The 21611-nt window shown below is 43.2% G+C and overlaps 1 protein-coding gene across 19 annotated transcripts in view; it reads right to left on the reverse strand.

Annotated features, from left to right (window-relative positions):
- Positions 1 to 224: 224 nt before the first annotated feature.
- ADGRL3 (adhesion G protein-coupled receptor L3) overlaps positions 225 to 21611 on the reverse strand; it is a 508900-nt gene continuing 487513 nt past the window's right edge. For 6 of the 19 annotated variants that reach the window (XM_050337714.1, XM_050337711.1, XM_050337709.1 and 3 more), the window contains 3 exons: positions 15582 to 15710; positions 12115 to 12132; positions 2231 to 10052 (listed from right to left, as the gene is read on the reverse strand). In XM_050337714.1, coding sequence (XP_050193671.1) covers positions 9247 to 10052; positions 12115 to 12132; positions 15582 to 15710 — 953 coding nt within the window. In that variant the 3' untranslated portion in view covers positions 2231 to 9246. Of the gene's footprint in view, positions 1262 to 2230; positions 10053 to 12080; positions 12133 to 15581; positions 15711 to 21611 lie in introns of those variants that run through there. The other 13 variants (XM_050337721.1, XM_050337718.1, XM_050337716.1 and 10 more) reach the window with 5 other exon arrangements.

A 21611-nucleotide genomic window follows, 5' to 3' on the forward strand; every position in this document is an offset into this window, starting at 1 on the left:
CTGGCTGACATGGACACAGATGTCTATGCATGCCTCCATTTACCCAGTTGAACTGTTGTCCCAACACCATCAATAAGCCTTCAGGGGTTCTTTTTTTCTTTTTTTTTTTCCTTTTTTTTTTTTTTTTAACTAATGCTAAAACCCTGGGAATAACCACACTGATGGGGTTTGAATCCCTCTGGTGATTTCTGCCCATCCCACCCCCCCGCCCTCCCCCCCTACAACTGCACCAAGCAGCCCAAGTCCTCTGTGGGCTGTCGCTGAGTATTTACACCAGTGGAGACCATGGGCCCAGTGAGTCCACCCTGTTTACAGGGATGAAGGATTAATTGTCTGCTGAGTCCTCTGCCGGATGGGTCTGTCACCCTCAGGTGCCTCTTGCATCCACCAAGACTGCACAGCTTGGCTGCAAGATCCCACACCAGCCTCCACCAGGCAGACTCCATGGTTTCCCACATATCCAATCCCCAGCTGAGCTGATTGAGAAACGCTATCCTCAAGATACTAAGGCTCATTTTTTTCAAAAAAATATCTCTATTTACACAACACAATAAAATCTGAGCAGCTTTCCCCCGAAAAGCTTTGCCAAGAAGAGCTGCTGCTGGACACATGCCCTGGTCCCTATTTACACACAACAGCTTTGCTTGACAGTACCCTGTTGGCAAGTTCACCTTCTTCTGGTGTAAGGACTATTTCTTTGTCCCTCTTTTCCTTTTCTTGTTAGCTCTTTAGACAGACAGGACTGTATTTATAACAGTAACCTGGATCCAGTGGGTTCACCTTTATACAGCCCAGCTTGCAGGCATGGTGAGAAGCTCAGTATGGTGGACTGAGCACACTCAGCCATCTTTAAGTGCTATTAAGTTGCAAAGTCAACTTTTGGAGCAGATGAAACTAATTTCTTATTACAAAAGACAATTTTCACCCGTTCAGCTCATCTTAAAAAACAGGCGAGTGACCAAACGGTGAGGGCACTTTCCAGGTCCTGCAATGCACAGGGCAGCAGGAATCTCAGCTGGGCTGTTTTCTCCCTGGGGATGCAAGGGTTTGCTGAGGGTTTTGTTGAGGCTAGTTTCTCCTGCCTCTCCTGTTGCGCAATCCCGAGTGAGGGATGGGTAAACTGAGGCACGGAGGAGCTGAGGTGGTGCGCTGGCATGGGCTTGCTGGGGCAGGCTTGTCGGATGCCCCAGGTGCTAGATGACACTGTCTTCCATGGTGACTCGCCTGAAGACTGGCTCCTGTTTGGGCGTCCTTCCACTTTCTGTGAAAAACAAGGGGAGAGCAGGTAAAGCCCCAGAACAGGACCCTGAGGCAACCACCAGCTATTTTCAAAACCATTTCCACCCCCAGACAAAGCACAGGACACTTGGGCCTTGCCTTGAAAAGGAAGGCTTGCTCAGAACAGGTGAATGTATCTATGGGTCAGCATCCCATCGGAAACCTCCTGCAATCCTTTTTGCTGAATTTGGTGCTACAGTTTTGCTCGGCTTTAGCGCCACATGAGCCATTTATTTGTTGTATGATGTAAGGACCAACAGCATCGGCCACTGCTGCCCATTGCTCTGCAGAAGAAGGGTGATGCCAAGGTGCCTTTTTGCTCCTCTGGGTTTAGCCCAGCTCAAGCAAGGAGAGCACAGAGCTGAGCGGTAGCCACCAGCCTGTACCAACCCAATAGGCTTGCTTTAGCAACCTGCATTTTTTGTGGTGTGTTCACCTCCAGCCCCTCCTTAATAATAAATAGTCAGTATAAATGACTGCAGAATAAACAGATTTGTTTTGCTATCAGACATTATCTGAAGGGCACTTTATATCCTGAGTGCTCTGCTTTACAGCTGCCTCTATAATCACTGAAGCCCCAGGGAGGAAAACTCCTTTCACAAGCACAGGTTGGGAAGACACAGCCGCATGCACTTTGGGGTGAACACATGCAGGCTTTTTCATAAACAATATTTCAGGGAGAGGTTTAAGATAGGCTAGACACATTCAAGAAGAATCAAGAGGTATCTTGGAGCAATTTTCTAAGCATAAATGATTTAACTCCATTTCCCAACCCAAATCTGTGTTGCTCTGTATGGCACAATAGAGAACGTCACGGGGGAAAGTGGTGCGGGCAGAACTGGCAACTTTTCAGGCATCTCCCAGCTTGGCTATTTTGACTGATCTTTTTGATCTTTGAGGAGGAAGGACTTTCATCCTTTCCTTGTTGCTCCTCTTGTTTGTTTTCTGTTTGTTTGTTTGTTTGTTTGTTTCCCAAGCAGTGGGATGCATTTTCTCCTTTCATTTCCACTGCTGCTGCTAGCTTGGTGGGCTGCTTTGCATTGCAGCACAAACTGTCAGCAGCTGAAAATGCCTGGTGTACCTTGGAGGAAAAAAAAATCAAAAATTCCACCTAAGAAGCACTCTTCCTGGCTGATATCAACAGCAGCTTAAGCAATGAGGCCTCTTATCTCTAAGTAAGAATGGCAGCAACATAAGCAAGGGGGTGGGTGAGGGGAAGGTGACCAAAGGGCAGAGCTGAGGGGCTTGCAGAGAAAGCAACTCTTCCATTTATCACGGAGGGACCCTCTCAAGAAAAAAGGACTACCTGGTGGCAAACCATAAAATCTTCTTTTTTTTTTCTCCTGTTTTTAGGTGAGGAAACCAGGGGCTGGCCAGAGCAGGCACCCAACAGCCACAGCCAGGCTGTAGCCCACCTCAAATTGGCCTCCTGTCGCACATGGGCTAATCTCATATGAGCTTGCACTTCTCTCCAGCTGCCCAGAGAAACCACCTGAGAAACTACTTCTGGCACATTTCAGCCAAAGGACAAAGCCTTGACAGAAATCAGAAACTTTTTTTTTTTTTATCCCCCCACCCAAAGTCCATTTTCCTACAACCCTTCTGCAGCTTTCATGCAAACAAGTCCTACGAGATGTTTTGGGTGCAGTGCTGTTGCTTCCCAAGGGGCATAACCAAACATCTTCACCCAGTTTGTTAACCACTTAGTTTTCCACATTCATTCCCCCCTAGCCCATCAGTGGATGCTACCACAGGCTCATGCCCATTGAAAGGTAAAGCCTTTGCTGCTGGTGGGACACAAAGGCTGCAGGGCTTATGCCTGCATTGAACTTTCCTGCCACAGCGACCCAACTTAAACTCTGCCTGAGATGCCTCCAAGAGAAGTGGGAAAAGACAGGCTGAAAATGGTTTTATTATAGCCATAATTTATCCATCGAGCATCCTGCTCCTGGAAATAACCTTTCCAAAGTTTTAACTTAGGATGCGGCGGATTTTAAGTGGCAGTCGGAGATACTGGGTCATCTGTACAAGTATTCCCATGCACACCAGCTGAGGAGGTTGTGCAGCAGCTATGTTGTTTTGTATTCTAAGTTGCTGTTCAGGGGTTTTAAGCAACACTGTCAAAATACCAAGCATTTGCTTCCAACACATAATAATTGCTCTGTATACCAGTACGTTTTGTTTATTTATTGAGGTTTTAGCTTGGGTTTTTACACGTGTACAGTGTATTTAAGGAGTAGAAATATAAGAGAAGAAATTATGTGGAGGATGAAGAAATAAAAAGACAGCAAATACTTAGGATGATTTTTTTTTTTTGTTTGTTCTTTGCATTTTGCTGAAGAAGACTATCACCATCTGTCTGGCATATCAAATACAAGAAACAGTAAGCACCTGTAAAAAACTATTTTGATGTGAAAAGGAAGATTTCCAAGCTATCCTGGCTAGTCTCAATATTTCAGCTTTAAACAGACCATCTCTTCTGTACTGGGATGACAAATGATCTGGTGTGTGATCCATGCATCCCTAGGGTTTGCCAAAGCCTTTGGAAAAGTAAAACTGGTCTTATGCCAGCTACCTGTACTGAACGAAATGTCTCTCAGTCTACAATGTGGAGTGCGGCTGGTCTTCTAGGGGTACCCCAGTGCTCTCCTCTGACTGCATTGGTAATGCCCCTGCTGAGAACAGTCACCACTCACACAGCCATCACTGCCTTCCCTGGGAGCACTAATCACAGATTTTTTCTGGTTTCAGCTTTGCACTGCAGGATGTTCTCCATGCTGTTACCAGAGAGCCTGCGACAACATGACATTTATATAATGTTCATGAGCACAGACTATTTAAACCCTAAAATATTCATTAAATAAAATTTGCATAGAGTCTAGCTGAATGCAGCAGATAGCTAAAAATACTTTTCTTTCTAGAGGTAAGGAGGAGATCTGGGTGTGACAGATGACCAAGCCAGTGCTCTTAAGCTTTCCTGAGACAGGTTTTTAGTAAGATGAGCTATCTTTTTATCCCTGTTGACTAGAAAATTCTGCAGGTTATTATATTCTTTATAAACTAGTGAGATCAAGAGCATATGGGGATGTGTGAAAGAAAGGCCAGCTGGCCAGAGAAGAGGGAGGGGGAGGTAGGCAACAGGGACACATATGGAGATACAGAAGGACCCCCACGAGCTCTGTGCCTCCCACCACTACCACTGTTTCCCCTAGCTCTGTGAAGCATCTCACTGCTTATTACCTGGGGGTAGGGGGGAAGGAAAAAGATTGGTTAGCAACTTGAGATTTCAAAGAATTAAAAGCAATCAACAGGAAGAAATTAGCAGCATCATGGTAAGTAATATTGTCAAAAAAATGCCTCCAAAACTGTGAACACACCCCTCCCCTTCCCAGCAACCCTCCACTCTACATAGTCTTTACTGGCATGTCTTTCACCTTGGGTTTCTCCTTCACATGTTTCAGGGAGATTTTTACGGTCTCTTATGGCTCTTGAAGAAAATGGGTAGGAATTGCCTGCTAGAGTCAAAGTGTCCTTAAGCAGTACACTGATGTGTCAGCTCATTATGGGGTAGTCTGCAATGGGATTACACTGGAAAAATAACCCAGTCCTGTGCAAATTAGAAGGACCGAGTGAAAAAAGAGATTCACAACTTGCAAAGAATCCCAAGATGGCTTTCAGGAAAATGCAAGGCATGGAGCCTTGCACTTCTCCGCTCCCCTCTTCCCACATGCAGAAAAAGCTTTCTGAAGGGACAACTCAAGCAAGGGATTGACATTAGCAATCCTCCCTCCAAACATGCCTGGCAACCTATGCTCCCCAAAGGTGGTCCTGTGTTTCAGAAAGTGGTCTGTGTATTGTTTGATGTTTTCATCAAGCACTACCTGTTTGCTTATATTCTATTTGCTTCACTGAAAGTGGGATGCTTATTGCAGTTGACTGATGAAGATTTAATCTTCTCTCCATAAGGCAAATCTGGTTGGTATTTTTTTGTTTTGCTCAATGAAGCTCTATAAAGGAAGATCCCTCCAGTACAGGGCTGATTATCCCCTTCAACACAGCTTGCAAAGTTATGTGCCCCAAGCATGAGCATGGATTTAATACCATAATCACTACTGCCTCTTCATCAATCTGTTTTTCTCACATCCCTGCCTTGGCTCAGCATTAAGAAATGCCTTAGATGTTTTTTAGCTCTTCCTCCTACCCCAGGAACATTGTAGGCACTGAGGACTTAACGGTGACTTGATTTTCACATGCTGCAGTCTGCACAGAACACACCACTACATTGCCAGTCATGTAATAATTATATCTAGTGAGCTATTTATCAACAAGCAGAAACCTCACCATGCCCATAATCAACTATCTGACACAACAAAGTCTGTTCTCAAGGGGAAAAAAAAAATACCAAAAATAATCTGCATCCTGCTCCCCATTTTTGGCTTAATAACATTAAAATGAATAATATCTATTTTCCCTCTATTTTGTGATTCAGCTGTTTCCAAAGCTATAAGAAACACCAACAGTGAATCCTATGGTGTCAGAACGGCCTGGGGACAGAAATAATCAGCTTGAAAATAAGCAGTGTTTTTTGCAATCAAAGCACTAATGGGCATGGTAGGCTGGCAAAGGGAAGCGTGAGTGAGAAAAACAGCCTGCACACCGATAAATCTGAAATACACAGAAAGGCTGGGGAAGAATGACCGTTTGTAGCAAAGGAAGTCAAAGATTTTTCAGTAGGACAAAATCATCCCACAGCAAATCCACCACTGCTTCGTTCTTGCATAGTTTCAGGAACACTGGTAAATGCTGTGCCAATCACCTGCCTCCACTTTACCACGAAGATATTTGTTATGGTGTATCTCACCCTCTGCATGAATTCAACCCATCTATACTCCCAGAAAACTGGGTTTTGAGTCTAATTCAGTAAAAGAGTTTTTACATTCTCCGAAGTAGGAGGTACTTCAATTATTTAAAGCATTGGCAGCCTCTACTGGGCTGCTACATGGATTGTTATGACCACGTGAGTCTGAAACACCTGCTTTGCCTGCACGCATAGGTCTACTGCACTGTCCAGTTCCATTGCTGCTTCATTTTCATTTAAATTCCATGTAAAATGAAATGGGGAGGCAGTATCAAGAGCAAGAGCATGACTTGACTGGCCAGTGGCCATTCTGCTATGAAGTTAGGCAATTCCCAATATTCCAATAGGAAATGCTCCCTTGCCAAAACCTAGGCCTGGCAAGAGCCACTGCTGTGATCAGTGCTCGATCAGAAAGCAAGTTTCCTTCCCAAGATGCTTTGGCCAGAGTGGCTGGTGGCAGGAAGGATGCAGGTGACTTAAACCAGACTCTTTTGTAGGCCATGAATACCACCAAATACCACAACTACCTGTTCTCACCCCCAACAAGACTTTGCTGAGCAGCACTGAGCAGCATCATCCTAACGTGAGGACAACCCCGTGACAGAGCAGAGCTGCTCTGCTGCTGCATTTATCCTCCAATACTGGGAATGTCTTACCTAACATGGGCCTCACCCACCTGCTCCAAGTCTTTTGGCTTTTACCCAGCATGATGGGACTTGGATATATGCAGTTTGGACAGAGGGAGCCCCAAGCCCCAAAGCCCAGGGCATAGGAGGGCTTTGTGAAAAATCACATACTGAAAAATCGTTAGCAATTGTGTCCAGAGGTGGTTATTTTCCCTGTCAACCTTTCTAGTCTATTTTGTGGCTTTCTGTATTCCTGATTGCTCTTGAGGGATTTGAAGGGGGAGGCTGGAGGAGAGCAGTAAAGCACCAGTGGGCCACTGGCAGTGGTGAGACGGGAAGGGCGATGTGGCAGAGGATGGTGATGGCGCTTGGCACATGCCCGGAGCAAGAAAATAACGAGACAGCAAACAATGACCGAGAAGGCCTAACGGGGACTTGTTTTACTCTTTGACATGCTACCAGCAGTTTTTAAATCTCAGAAGAACCCAAATTAAAAAAAAAAAAACACAACAACCACAACAAAACTAAAAAAAACCCCCCAAACCCCATTACAATGATTAAAAGATACGACACATGAAACACTATACTCAAATCATCCGCGTGTCGTTGGCTACTTTATACAGTAGGCACAAAACAGACCTAGAATCACCTGCAACAAATGTCAACCAGTGCTGTTCTCGCCCCTAAACAGGTACCACCAGCCTGATATTTCTAGTCAGCTGTAGCTGCATAACCTTTGTGCTTAAATTGCTCAGCTTAGGCCTCCTTTCTTTGGCATTGCTCACCCATGCCGTAAAGGAGTGGAGACTCATACTGAAGACAGTAACGGAGAGAGGAACAACAACAAAAAAAAGAGAGATTAATTGTACAGTACATACATACAGTATCTTCTAAATCGTGATCAGTTGTTTATTGGTTGGCAAACAAGCTTCACTTTTACAACAAATATTAGTAATGAGGTCATTCAACTGTTGAGACCGTACAAAATGGATCATAAATTAAAAAAAAAAAAAAAAAAAAGAGAGAAAAAGAAGAAGAATTCATACTCCGTGCTGCTAATTTACCTCCAGAAAGCCTATGTTACTTAAAAATCCTGTCAAATAAATAAATTTCCTGTTAGGAAAAATAATGAACAGAAGACTTTTTATTAAAAATCACTGCAAAATAGTTTTTAGCTCACTATGTGTCAATCTATTTTCTTCTTAACCACTGCAGTACAAGTGCCTAAACCGGGACCAGACTGAGCTGAGAAGCCCTTTGCTCCTCCAGGGAAATGGCCGTCTCCTGTAGAACCCCCACTACGATTATAAGAAAGCCCTCTCAGTCCCTGGATGTGACCCAATGGCCTGGCTGAGGGGCTACTCGCTTCACAGGATTATCATCACGATCGGTTGTGCACTGACAAAGAGGAAGTTTGCCCTGCTCTAGTCTGCCAAAAGGTCTGCTGGCACTATGCCAGCTGAAAAAAGTTATACAGCAAGGAAATAAAAAGACTGCCTTGGCTGAAAAGAAATGGTGATGGTGTTACTAAAAATGGTCCTTACAAAGTGATGTTTGGGGTTTTTTTTTTGCCCAGTGAGATTTTTTTTTACTGGGATGGGGAGGGGACAGAGGAGAAGGGCAGTGGAAGAGGCAAAACAAAATTAAAAAAAAAAAAAGGAGTTATGAAAAACCTTGCTCCTACTGGTAGACAAACTTACAAGACCAGCACAACAGAAAAAAGTTCTTATTTTTTTTCCACTACATTAACAGGGACGCAAGTTCTGGAGGAACAGAAAGCAGACTATATGTGCAATGCTAGTATCTGTACATTACATAGAAATTGTTCACTTCTCTTTTTCTGCCATTAGTTTTTATCATCCGTTAATACAGCAAAATGTAAAATATGCCTTTAGCACAGGATTCTAGGATTCCCTTCCATCTCATTAAATTTGTTTATGTTTTGTTTGCTCCCACAGCAAAGGGCGCTGCAGTGAAACCAAGTTGTGAGTGACCATAACCCATGATGTGACCTGGATTGGTAAGAAAGAGTTTTGCTAGCTTGTTTTATGCAGCGCTCCCACCTAGATACGCCATCGCTACTAGTTTCAAATGCACATTTTTGGCCTTTTATAATTTTTTTTCCCTCTTAAATCAGGTCCTCGATATTAAGAGCAACACAGCATCAAGGATTGTTTAAACAAACACGGCATAACTTGAGAAGGCCACGAAGTGTGCCGTTATCTATCTCTTTCATTAACATAATGAAGTCTGTCTGGAGGGAAGAAGGATGGGAAGATAAGGGGGGGCGTGGGCAGCAGTTACTGTCCTCTCCGGGCCGGCCTAAAAATTCCAGTAAAAAAAGTCTGAGAATTTCCTTTTGAACAGCATGAAGATTTAGAAGTACACACAATATTACCACTGTTTGGATTAACTCAGAACAGTAAACCGAGCGTTATGGAGAGGCTTTTAGTTGTCTCTTTGCTTAATTTTTTGCTGAATCTTCTATAGACTAGTGACCAAGTGAGCGGGTCCTTTTGCATTGCCGTCCGGGGGCGTTCCCTCTTTGTTTGGCGGGACTATAAAACCATCGCTGCTGCCTCGACCTAGCTGGTAGTAAGTGTGTAGCTGATGGACGTGGTTCCTGGAGCCAAGGTTGGGCATGCTTTTGTAGTAAACATCGTCGGCATCGCCACCACCGCTTTTGGCTGGCGGAGGATCGGTCTGGGTGCTGGCGGTGACGCTTTCCGTCATGGGCATGCCAGCCAGTGCGGGCATACTGGTGTAGAGAGAATCCCTGTTGGGTGACTGGAGGTCGTCCGTGTGCTCGTTGGTCAGCAAAGGGAAAAAGCTCTCACTGTTGTCTTGTGGGATGCGCCGCCGACTGTAGAGGTGGGGCTGGTGGTTGTCCGCTGAGTACATCCGGGGAGGCAGCAGTGGGGCGTCCGACTCCTCATGGATGAGCTCCAGGCCCAGGCTCTCCTCATGGGTGAAGGAGGTTGCGTCATCCAGCACGATGGCGTCGTCCTCGCTCCCACCGCCCACGCTGTTGACGAGTTTGTTCATCAAGTTGCGGCTCTGCTCGCTGGAGCGCTCATGGTTGTTCAGGTAGGAAGGGATGTAGTTGGAGGTGAGTTCCTTCAGGATCTTTTTCTCGAGGGCGTTCTCCGTGTGGTTGTACCCGCGGTCAAGGATTTGCACGCAGTTGCTGAGGTACTCGCCGCTGGCGATGCTGTAGCTGTTGCCGTGATTACCATTCAGTGGTAGAGTATCCGTGACACTTGTATCCCTGGCATTGTTCAGAAGCCCCTCTGAAAAACATTACACAAGAGAGGGTGACTTGTACAAACAGGACACTCATGCGGGACGTGCACACTCAAACCCCCTTCCTAGGCTGCCGCGGCTGCTGGGGCTACGCAGCAAGGAGAGTGTCGCGGCCAAAACAGGAGGTCACAGCTCTGGCTAACCTGCTGGTGGTCAAGGTCTTCCCACCAAAAAAAAAAGGAAAGCACTGTCAAGTATGTGACTTCATGCGGCAACAGACAGCCGGAAGGATAACCTCTCCTGGCCTGTATCTCCTACAGCTCTTGTGCTTTACTCTATGTATTCCTGGGTAGCTGAAAAACAGATGACCCTCAGCTGGTCCAAACTGCCCTAGCTCCAGATGCTTTGGAGGAAGGGGCAATTCCTCCCAGCTGAGGGAAAAGTATTTGCAGCCCAGCCTTATCAAAGCCTAAACTTTGTTTGGAAGTGTATCCTTCCTAGAGGAAAAAAATCCGTTCTCCCCTTTTGCTGGAGAGGCTGTCAGGGTAAAGACATAAGGCCTGAATGAACGGATTCAGGGATCAGCAAAGTGGAGGCACAAAATGCTTCCTGACCCAGGCTTTTTTGGAAGAAGGCTAAATGCCCTACCTATTCTGCCACAAGGGCACAACCAAAATTATTTACTCCACACTGGCCAGGTGGGGATTTTCTTATATAATTGATGTTGGAGGCAGCTCTTCTGGGGTCTTGTGAAGCCTTTAAAAATAGCTCCTATTCCGTGTGCAAAGTTAAAGCAGAGGGTTCAGTGCAGGGTACAGCAAGTACCATCACTGCCATGTTATGGAGGGCTCATGGGAACCTGCGAGGAGTAACAGGGTCTCAGGGTGTCCTCAGTCTAACTGCCCATCACATCTCCAAAGGTGTCTCAACACTGACAATGTAAGGCTGGAGCTTGGCTCTTTCCCAAGGCACTATAGGAGATGGAGGAGGGGAAGTGCTTTGAGAGCAATGCCAGCATGAGTGGGCAAGGGAGAAGAAAATCAGGCCCAGCAGTTAAGCCACCACGCTTTCTTTTTTGGGATTACTGGCCTCCTTGGAAGGAGTAAAAGAGTTGGGGGGAGATGAAATAATTTATCGACTAAGGGCTTTGGGCATTGCCCAGAACTGGCAAGCAACTCCCAGCAAGCCATGGTGGATAAGAAAAGCCATTAAACTGACAATTTCAGATGAACAGTTGCTCATACCATGCTCAGTACATGGCATGTGTACCTTCTGAAAATACAGGATTCGGTCTATATCTGTGATGGAGTAGTTGCTGTATGTCAAGGGCTGGAAAAGCACTGCTGAAGGCTTCTTCTTGCTTTTGAGTGAAATGCCCCAAAGGGGTTGGTCACCATTTAGGTTTTTGAAGTTTAGAGGGTGCTGCTGTATCCTGTGTTCCCCAGCAAATGAGGGAGCTATGCCAAAAAATCAACTAGCCACCACAGATATAGAGCAAAGCCGTTGATTTTCATGGTGAAAGCTTTCCAACTGAGTCACGATGCTTGGGGAGAAATGAAAAGTGAGCGTTTTGGGGGAAGGACCGTATGCAATGGGTGACAGGTACAACAGCATCTGTTTGATGGTTACGTTGAGTAACATATGCATTGAGGCACCGAGCACTGAGCTTCTGCTGCCAATGCATAGATCTGGGGTTTGGTGCAGAAGTAAAATGGAGGCATTGCAGGTGAGAACAGAGCGGGATCTGCAGTGAAACACGCCGTATAAAAATGCCATGACCTTGCAAATAAAAACGTGAAGTTTTTAAAAAAATCATACACGCAACTATATGAGAAACTACACTGGGTAAATGATATCACAAAAATGAGAAATAAACAAAGAAAGCATCATCTAATCTCATCTATATATATATATGTAGGCATACATATATATATACACATACATACATACACACGCATACACATATATACATATGTATATTCATATTCTTTTGATTTCAAAACTGTGAGATTAATTTCCTTTATTAACTACATCATCTATATGTGATGCAATAAAAGTGAACTAAAAAAAATTACATTTGATATGCAATGTTTAGCTTTACTCCCATACTTGTCTCTCTGTAGGGCTCTAAACGACAGCATGAAGAAAAGGAAAGAAAAAACAACAAGTAAGCTTACAGCGACAGTAGGAGAAACATGAGTAAAAAGCAAATTGATGATATGCAGAAAAGAGAGTTAACGGAAATAATTTCCACTGCCCAGAATACATGAATTTGTTACAAGGTTTATTTCAGGTTAAAAATATTGACATTTTAGACAGAAAAAAATATTTTACGCGCAATATTCAGTAGACTACATTTTTATTTTAAAAATTATCACATTTAAACCGTTTTCCAATGCCATTATAAAATGTTCAGCGTGCAACACAAATGAAGAAATAATGCCTGGAAATTTAAGAAAAGCTTAAAGCTCATAACGGTCATGCTTGAAAAGACAGGCACTGTCATAGTCACTTCCAAAGTCTTAAAATGAATGGCTTTACTTACTGTTAGTTACAATAACACCTGGCAGTTGAAAATGAAATCTATTTCCTTGTTAAAAATGTTTTGCCGTCCATCCTTTGCAACAGTGCTTTGTAAGAGTATGACTTTGTTCATCATGGGGCTGCTGGCATTGTACAGACTTTGGTAAGTCTGGTTTTTTATTTTAACCAAACACATGGCAAACTACATGGACTTTGCAAAAAAAAAAATGTAAGAGGAATAGTAGTTTGAATAATGGCATTGCTAAATGAAGCTACTGAAAAGAAAGGCTTAAAACAAGAAGAGCAAGAGATTAAGATGAAGAGAAAGTGATAACGCTCAGCTTCCCACTGTGCAGTGGCCTGTGGTACACTGGGTTTTAACTAGAGCTTGTTAATGCTCAATAATGCTTGTTAATGCCTTCTCTCAATCTAGTTCTCACAAAAGCCATTGGGCCATTTAGAGAAACTCCTGTGTTGGAGACACCCTGCCAGCATGTGTCCATCAGCTTCCAATGGCAGAGAGCACTCGGCGCCTCACTTACCACCTCCTCTTTCCTCTGTGCTCCATCTCCTATCAAGGAATTGCTTATGCCATGGGGAAATAGGACTTTGGCCTTTTAGGCTCTGATTCTCCACCTCTTTCCAAGGGTATTTTTTTTAGGATTTCCTGCTCCTGGTGATTCTTTACCACAGATGTGGCAGCTTCAGCTTAAGTAAAGAGTGTATTTTAAAACACATAACTGGGGAGGGGATAAGAAATGGGTGAACTGGTTCAATCCCGTTTCTTAAGAGTGCCCTGCCTTGTCCATGACCAGCACCAGAAGCAGTATATGAAGGTGCAGAAAAAAATCGTAGCCTTAGTAATGTGGAATGAGTTAGTTGGATGATGTTAGCTAACAATTAATAAATTAATTTACTGATAATCACCACATGCCAGCCACAGCCAAGGCACACCCAGAGATGATAACAGCATCTACTTTTACAATGCACTATCATCACTTTAGCATGCCTGTTGGTGCAGCATCTGGAAATCCCAAAGGACTCCCAAGGCCATTAATCCTGGTTGATTTTGCTAACCTTCATTTTTGCTGTGGGAGTTCCTAATATACACAGTTTTTAATTGTCCAGGGACAGTAACCAGTTTGAAAAGCAATAGTAATACCAGTTCTATGGTCATGAATTAACTTGCAGCCTCCTAATAATAATGGGTTGGGCTCTGCTCCCTCTGAAGTCAATGACAAAGCTCCAAGGGCTGAAATGGGACCAAGTACTGGTCCACTCTCTTCACTTCCCATGAATGAATCCTGGATAGGTTTCTCTTTTACCCATATAGCTGTGTTGAACAGAATAGCACTTGTAAAACAACGACCCTATTTTTTGTGGAAGAAAATGCTATTTGCTTAGGTAACTGTATCAGAATCCAGTATTAAAAATTAGAAAAACACATGATTATTAAAATACACGTAAAACCTTTTTGTCACTTTTCTGCCCAAATCACTTGGGTTCAGTTGAGACACCCAGACCTGAACATCAGGAGTTTTCTTAAGCCACATTCTTAAGATCCCACATTACCTGCTGCCATTTGATTTAAAAATCTCCCACACCTCAATGTTATCATGTAAAAAACTAGTCAGAACACCAAAGCTCATTTTGACACTTGTGGTACACTGAAGTTCTTATAATGCAGAGCATTTCATGCTTAACAGTAGCTCTTTTTAAAAAAAGCATTCTTGGAAGCAAATTTATTGCACAGAGTTAGCATAGTTTAGGAAATTAATGAAACAGCAAAAAGGTCAAACACGTGTGCTTTCCTTGTGCTTTCAATGCAAATACCCTACTGATACAGTTCAACACTTATTTCTGTCATGAACAATATGTTGCCATATAGTACAAACAGGATTTTCCTGCTTGCATTATAACCATCATTATTTTCCCTCCCTTGGAGATTCTTTACTGGAATGTGATGCCTTCATTGGGAACAGAGTGTTGACACACTTGTGCTTGAACGCAGTGTTACTCTGCAGTGATTCAGCCACCTTACAAGTAAGACAAAAAAATAAAAATAAAAATCCCCTGGAAGTGGCAGAGCAGGATGGAGACACTGACAGACAGGAGTTGCCAGAGCTCCACACTTCCCAGCTCCTCCTCAGGTCCTGCTTAAACACTTCTGCCTCTCCCTCATGGAAGCATCAGGACATCAGCTTACAAACACTGTCCCTTCCCACAGACAGAGCAGAGACAAACATGTAGATGATAAGAGAGTGATTTCCGTAGCAGAAACCTATGTTAGGTACAACTGACTCTGTTTATTTTCTGTTGCCAAAAGGATATCAAAGAGTATCTATTTTCCCTATATCTTTTTCCTATTATTTTTTTTTTCCTAATAGCACATATAAAATGTGTTAGTGCAAACGGCAAAACATTTCTCATAATATCTCAGCTCTGCTCTTTGGAGCTGACCTACAGTCCTTGCTTCAGCTGTCATTTTTCTTAGAGATCAAGGGCAGTTTTGTTTTATTTTGCGTTTTTCTCCCTGCGCAAGCCAGTGCACCGCTGACCACATTTCTCTATGCCATTTCAAACAAGAGCAGCTTTGGTGGCAAAGGCCATTTTAGCTTCACTTACCTTCAAAGGTGTTCCTGTTTCTGAAATGAATGGTTTAACAAGAAAATGTGCTGACAACAAAGAGAGGAATGGATGCATTCGAGAAAACACACACACACACACACAAGACCAAAACAATAAAAAAGCAAGGAGACTGGGAAAAAAAATCAAAACCAAAATACTGTGAATGCTTTGAGTAAAACTGACGAGAGTCTTTCAAAGTGGATTTGATCGCTCATGGAAAAATAGCATCTGGAAGATGGAAAGATGCATTGAAATGAAAGGAAGGGGAGGGGATCTTTTTTTGTGCCCAGTTCAAAAAAAAAAGTGTGTGTGCGTGGGGAGAGAAAAAGAAAAAAAGGAAGAAAAAAAAAAGAAAGAAATGGGCCAAAATAAGCCACAGAAAATGGAATTCTCACTAGAAAAATTAGAGAGAAACTCCAGCACACCTTGTGCGTTGTACATGCTGACAGAAGGGTTGTTATAGACCGCCGATTCCCCGAGCAATGTATTATAAGGGTTGTTAGTGCCATGAGGACGAAGCAGAGCATTGGTTATAAGATGATTAGCCATGGCTCCTGGAGCAGCCCGATAGAAAGACAGAGAAAAAAAACAACAAAAAAGGTCAATCAGGCAAATGTGGTATTAAAAAAAAGGGAAAAAGAACATTCAGAATGACAACAGTTGAAATAGTCCTGATTACAAGCAGCCAGCTAATTAGACTCGGAAAACTGTATGCCACTAAAGCAGAACAGATGTTACTGACGATGCACAAATCCAAACCAATGCAAAAGAAAATGTATCAGAAAGCGGATAAGCTACATTTATGGTGGTTCCCCAGTCGCTCGGAGTGTAAGCAAGGCTGCGCCCACATGCTTGCTACAAAGAAAGAAAGGAAGATGGCAGCCTACACAATGTGTGTGGGGGGGAAAACTCTCCGGAAAGTGCCAAATGAATAAAAAAATATATATAATGACTAACAGACAACAGCACATTCAACTCCCACTATGTGCTAGAATCTTTTACCAGTCCTTCGCAACACATCTAAAATCAAAAAAGCAGAATTAAAGAGAAAGGATGGAGAATGCAGCCTCTCCGAAAGCTCTCAGTGTTTATCAGAGAGCAGCTGTTTCTCATGTCTAAGAAGGCAAGCTGCTTCTCTGACACCACCAAGAACATCCACAACCACCCAAATCCATCCTTGAAGGTGAGAGCACTGCAGCTCCATCAGGTATTTCTATTGGGAATGAGAGTGGCCACAGAGACAAAGTTTTCAAGGCTCTCTGTGTGCCCCATAAACACCTCATTTACCCATTCTTGGACCTCTTTTTTCCTGTTTCCAGGCTCTCAGCCAGCCGTTGTCTTTGGGTCTTTGGTTTATCCCTAGGATGTGCAGCTTCCGGACTCGAGCTTTTCAGGATCATCACACCTTGGCAGCTGGCTGCCAAGACCTACCTCGATTCCTATCACAGGCATCAACCCATGAAGCAAAATCTGCCCAACCACCTTTTAGCTGATCTACAGGATACAAAAAAAAAAGCCTTAATCCCTTGCTTTGAATCTCTTCTAGTACCCAAAGATATGACTGAATTCAAAAGCTTGCCCTCTGGGCCATTCCCACTGCCATCAGTGAGATCTTGAACAGGAATACTCAAGGGCAACCATGGCTTTTAACCTCCAGGAATAAACTGTTAATACAAAACACCAGGAAAGTAAGTCATTGGTGGGGCAACTAGAGCTAGCTAGGACAGGAATGTCAGAGGGTTCAGGTTACCTGGCTGTCACTAACATCTGATAGCCTCAACCCAAACAAGTAACTGAAAAGCCAATCCTCAAGCCCAGTAACCCTGGCAGAAGTGCCTTTGCCAATGTCTGGGGCATGGAGACCCCATCTGCCTCTTTTAGGTATGGAGGAGGTGTCCCTATGCTGTGGTGAAGGCTGTCTTTGCAAGGCATGTGTGGCACTGGGTACAATCTCTTCTCTGCAACTCATTACCTGATTTTTCTTTCCTTTTTTTTTTATTTTTTTTTTTTAATTTTGGATGGAGTTGCTGAAGATATATAAGTCTCAAGGTTCCCTTAGTGAGGAGTTCTCCGAAAGCTCACACCTACTAATTATTTACAGAAAGGCAAAAACTGGCCAAACCTAAGACTAGTTGGAGGCCTCCAGAGCTGCGTCCTGCAGTGCTTGTATGCAGGCCTGGGATGGCATTTCTCTGTGTCTGCATATGTAGAGGAGTCTTGCCTCTCCCTCATCACCCCCAGCCCTTCCTAGCCCCTGGCATATGGCATTAGCAGATCACTAAATTGGTCTTTTGAGCACAGGACAAAGTAGAAGGCGGTGCTGTATGGGGGCTGCATGCCAGGGAGGCTCCTCGACACATGCAGCTGGAAAAATAAGACTTGTTTTCTCTCACCTGATATTTTTGTCTATGCTGATGGAAAGCAAGATGAGCTGCTGTGTTTGGAAATAAGGAAACAAAGCTGTCTCCTGTAAGAAAACATTATATGAAGGCTTAACTAAGGAACCTTGAATGTAACTAATACGTAAATGAGTCAATTCTTTCTTTATGGTAATGTGTTTTCTATCAATCTCACATACATCTGGGATGAGGAACTGTAGGAACCATTTCTTTTCTTGCGCTAGTTTTATACCAGTAAGTTCTAAATCCATTAAAATAGTTTCTGCTTTCATTCCACTTTTAATCAAGCTGGGCCATAAAAGATTCAAAAAGGGGCTCACTTTTATATAGGTAATGAGAATGTCCAGAGCTAATGCCAGCCATAAACTCAGAAGTGATATAATCCTCCCATCTGAGATTTAACCCAATCTCCAGCTCAGTCTCGATGAGATTTGATATGAAGAATATACCCGCAGTGGGATTTCGAGCACTTTAGCTCGAGGCGCGTTTAAATGCCAACTGCCAGAAAGAGCATCTCACTCAATATATCTGCAGCCTGAGCCCAAGCAGGCAGGGAACAAGCTGATCCCACCATGGCTGGGCAGGTCAAGCTGTTTTGCATGAGGGATGCACTCGGCCTGTGACAAGAGAGAAGGGATCAATCTGTGCCAGCACTTAACGCTTCGCTCGCCTACATTTGCCAGCCTGGTGGACTCTGAAGTGAGCTGAATTCACACAAATTACGGTGCTTTCTGGATGTCAAAAACTGGACAGTTTCTGGTAACTTTTAATACAAATACATGATTCTGACTATAAACTTGGCAAAAAAGGTTGAAAATCCAGAATAAGTAGGTCATTTTTGCTCTCTCATGTGTGTGAAAAACAGGGCTTGGTACAACAGCCACCCATTCCCATATGCAGGTACTGAGCAAAAGTAATGCATCTTCTGCCTTCCTCTCCCTTGACTACATTAGATTTGTTTTAAATTTACTGATCAAAAAGCCACCTTCAATAGCAGCGCTGAGTAATTCTCCTGTAAATCAGCTGGTGCAAATCCAAAACAAACCCACTGCTAACATGTTCAGCTACCTTTCAATACTTTCAGAAACCCAACTGGGCCCCAAGCACTCTGCAGTAGGTTCCCATCATGGTGGGCTGGCAAACTTCATACTCTCTGTATGGCACAATAACTGTAACTTTGGCATCTTAAAAACATGATATGTACCCTGTATCCATAAATTAGGGCTCATTTCTCCCTAATTGCTTTTGAGCAGCAACATTCCCAGCCTAAAAGGATGGTAAGAGAGAAGGACTGCATCCAGGCTCCAAGGAGCCTACACCTAAAGCTTTAGATAAAACAAGAATACACCCAAAAAAATCCTTGTTATTTGGTTTCTTTTTCCCAGGAGGGAGAAAGAAAAAGGTAATACCAGCCATACATTTAAGTATCATCCTGCCTTCTTCATAACACTTTATCATTGCTATAGCAACCAAAAAGACTATTAGGAAGAGTGGATTAGGTCTGCTGATGAGGCACACACAGAAGGAGCAAGTAGACTACCAAACTATGACCTCATTTGCACAAGAATGGCCTTGGTAATAGAAAGCCAACAAAAACCCAATAAAGTAAGCATAGGATCACAGTGGCATGCTCTCCCAAAACACTATGAGAGAAAGCAAAGAGGCTTATTCTGCAATCCTGCATGTGGGTGTGCAGCAAAGGCTGTGTGCTGGGACTGCGATTGCAAAGGTCAGTGCATGCCCAAGAACCCCAAAACCAAAAAGATTAAGGCTGTAAGTGCCTGTTGACCACCTTGAGTCCTCTCCCTGGCAGAATGCTCTTGGGATGTGACCCTTGGCAGCTCTCTGGCTCAGTGTTGGCGATGTGCCTAATATCCTCAGCAGGCAGCAGTTATCATAATTTATTTTTATTTATTTATTTATGGCTGTATCCTCAGTTTTCAGCATCTATGGTGCAACACAGATCTCTCCCAAAAAATCCCACAGCCTTGTGTCAGCCTTGCTTTCCCACATTTCACCAATAATACTCCCTATACAAATCCCTCCTCTGCTGTCTCCTGAAGCACCTGAGCCCCACACAGAGCCATCACTCTTTGCCTTAGTTAGGGTAACTGCCTTAAATCAGCTATGCTGGAACACCTTTCATTCTGCTAGTCAAAGGTACCATACTGGAAGCAAATGCATTCTGTTTCCAAATCCCTATCATGCTGTGTATGTGTGGGAGCATAAATTTGGGGTTGAAAAAAGGATGGAGCTTCAAACCCTCAGGTTCACCTGGGCATCCATCTCCTTTTTCAGTAAGATGAGATCATCACAACCAGCAAACATTTAACAGCAGAACTCATACCTCTACAAAATATTCTCTACAACCACATTGGTACAACTACAGTCTCAAGTCTCCTTATTTCCACTGATATTCCATGAAAGCTCAACGCAAAACACAGCTACTCTGATATCCAAAATTACATTCAAATTAAGGTTTCTGGAAATGCCAGTGCTCAGTTCAAGATTTCCTGATGCTGGATTTCATCAAGTGAAGGATTTACAGGCTGCGATCAAAAGGAAAAAGGAAGAATGCTCTTTCAGAATGCAACTATTAGCTGGGTAACATGCAGATGCGCCTGTCCCTCTCACAGCATTCAGCAGTCCTCATGATTCAAGTCCTGCAGATCCAGCCTTACTGGCTTTAAAAAGCTATGAGAAGGAATGGCCTGTGCTCAGGGTGCAGTGGGAGATCTGGAGGGTTGCACTTTCAACTGGTAAACTGAGAAAAAAATCTTAAATCAACCAGGACAAAGAAAACGAAAATCCCACAATTTTTATCATCACTGTAACCACACACAAAGGATTCAGATAGCTACAGTTAGCTGCTTTCTGTGCCTATGAAAGTACATATTATTTTAATGACAGTATGCAACGAAATAGTATCTTTTTCTTTCCTTGCTAAGGTAGAAATTGATTTCCTTGATGTGGGACACAACACTGAATGTAGCAATAATTTTTGGAAGAGATTGGTGTAATGACTGTATGGGATAACTGCACCTTGTTAAACATAAGTATATGGTTTATCCACTCGCTGAAAGCAAAGGATGAAAATTATGATGACAAGCACATATTGCCAGACTCTAGACTGCATCATTCAGGAACAAAATTCAAGTAATTTCTTGTGGGCAGCTGGCTGACAAAGCCACACAAAGACATTTAGGTTATTTACCATGAATCATCTGCATGGTCTACCTAACTGGAAAGGAAATGGATCCAACTGCCACTCCTGACTTTCATACTGTCATTTTGCATGGCCCTGCCTGGCTGAAAAGGGCTTGAGGAACACTGCTTTAGCTGGGATCATCTGTCTGCAGAGGTAACACTACCATCACGTATCTTCTTTGACTTCTGGTCCTTTCAACTGCACACCAAAATCAGCTATGAGCATTTTAGCAGGGGATGGAGAAATCACATTTCCCCCACTGCTGAGGAGACATGACAGAAGTGCAGTTTTGCTGAGAAAGACGACCAGATCGGTTTACAAATTTAATTGCACAAACAAGTAAATCAAATGAATGCTTAAAAAATGTCCAAGAAAAATCAGCATTTTCCAAATGAAATGTTTTCCCTTTTTGTTCCAAAGGAGTGACTTGTATGAAAGCTTATTTTGACTTTTTTGTATTATGTTTTTTTTTTTATTAGAGTAGAAACAAAAATAGCCTAGAAAAAGCACATTTGCGTCGTAACAAAATGTTTCATTGCCTCTGACCCAGCAATCTCAAAATGTAGATTTTCTTGGGCATTTTTGTTTGTTTCAGAAGAAAACACATGTACTATTTTTGGTCAACCTTAATCCCGTTAATAGCCTCTCTGCGCTGATTTCAGTTTGTAAATTCTAGCTGGTTTTGTACATCACTTAGTATCGACTTATTCCATTTTACTCCCAGTGAAACAAAATACATTCAAAGTAGGTTTGTAGGAGTCAAAGCCCTAGTTTTCTTTATAGCTTTTCTTCCTAGCATTCCATGGTGTTCTTTTCTTCATTACAGGTACAGTTTTCAAGTATTTAAA

This window comes from Myiozetetes cayanensis, unplaced genomic scaffold (genome assembly GCF_022539395.1).
Source record: "Myiozetetes cayanensis isolate MyiCay16 unplaced genomic scaffold, myiCay2020 scf7, whole genome shotgun sequence".
NCBI classification, from domain to species: Eukaryota; Metazoa; Chordata; class Aves; order Passeriformes; family Tyrannidae; genus Myiozetetes; species Myiozetetes cayanensis.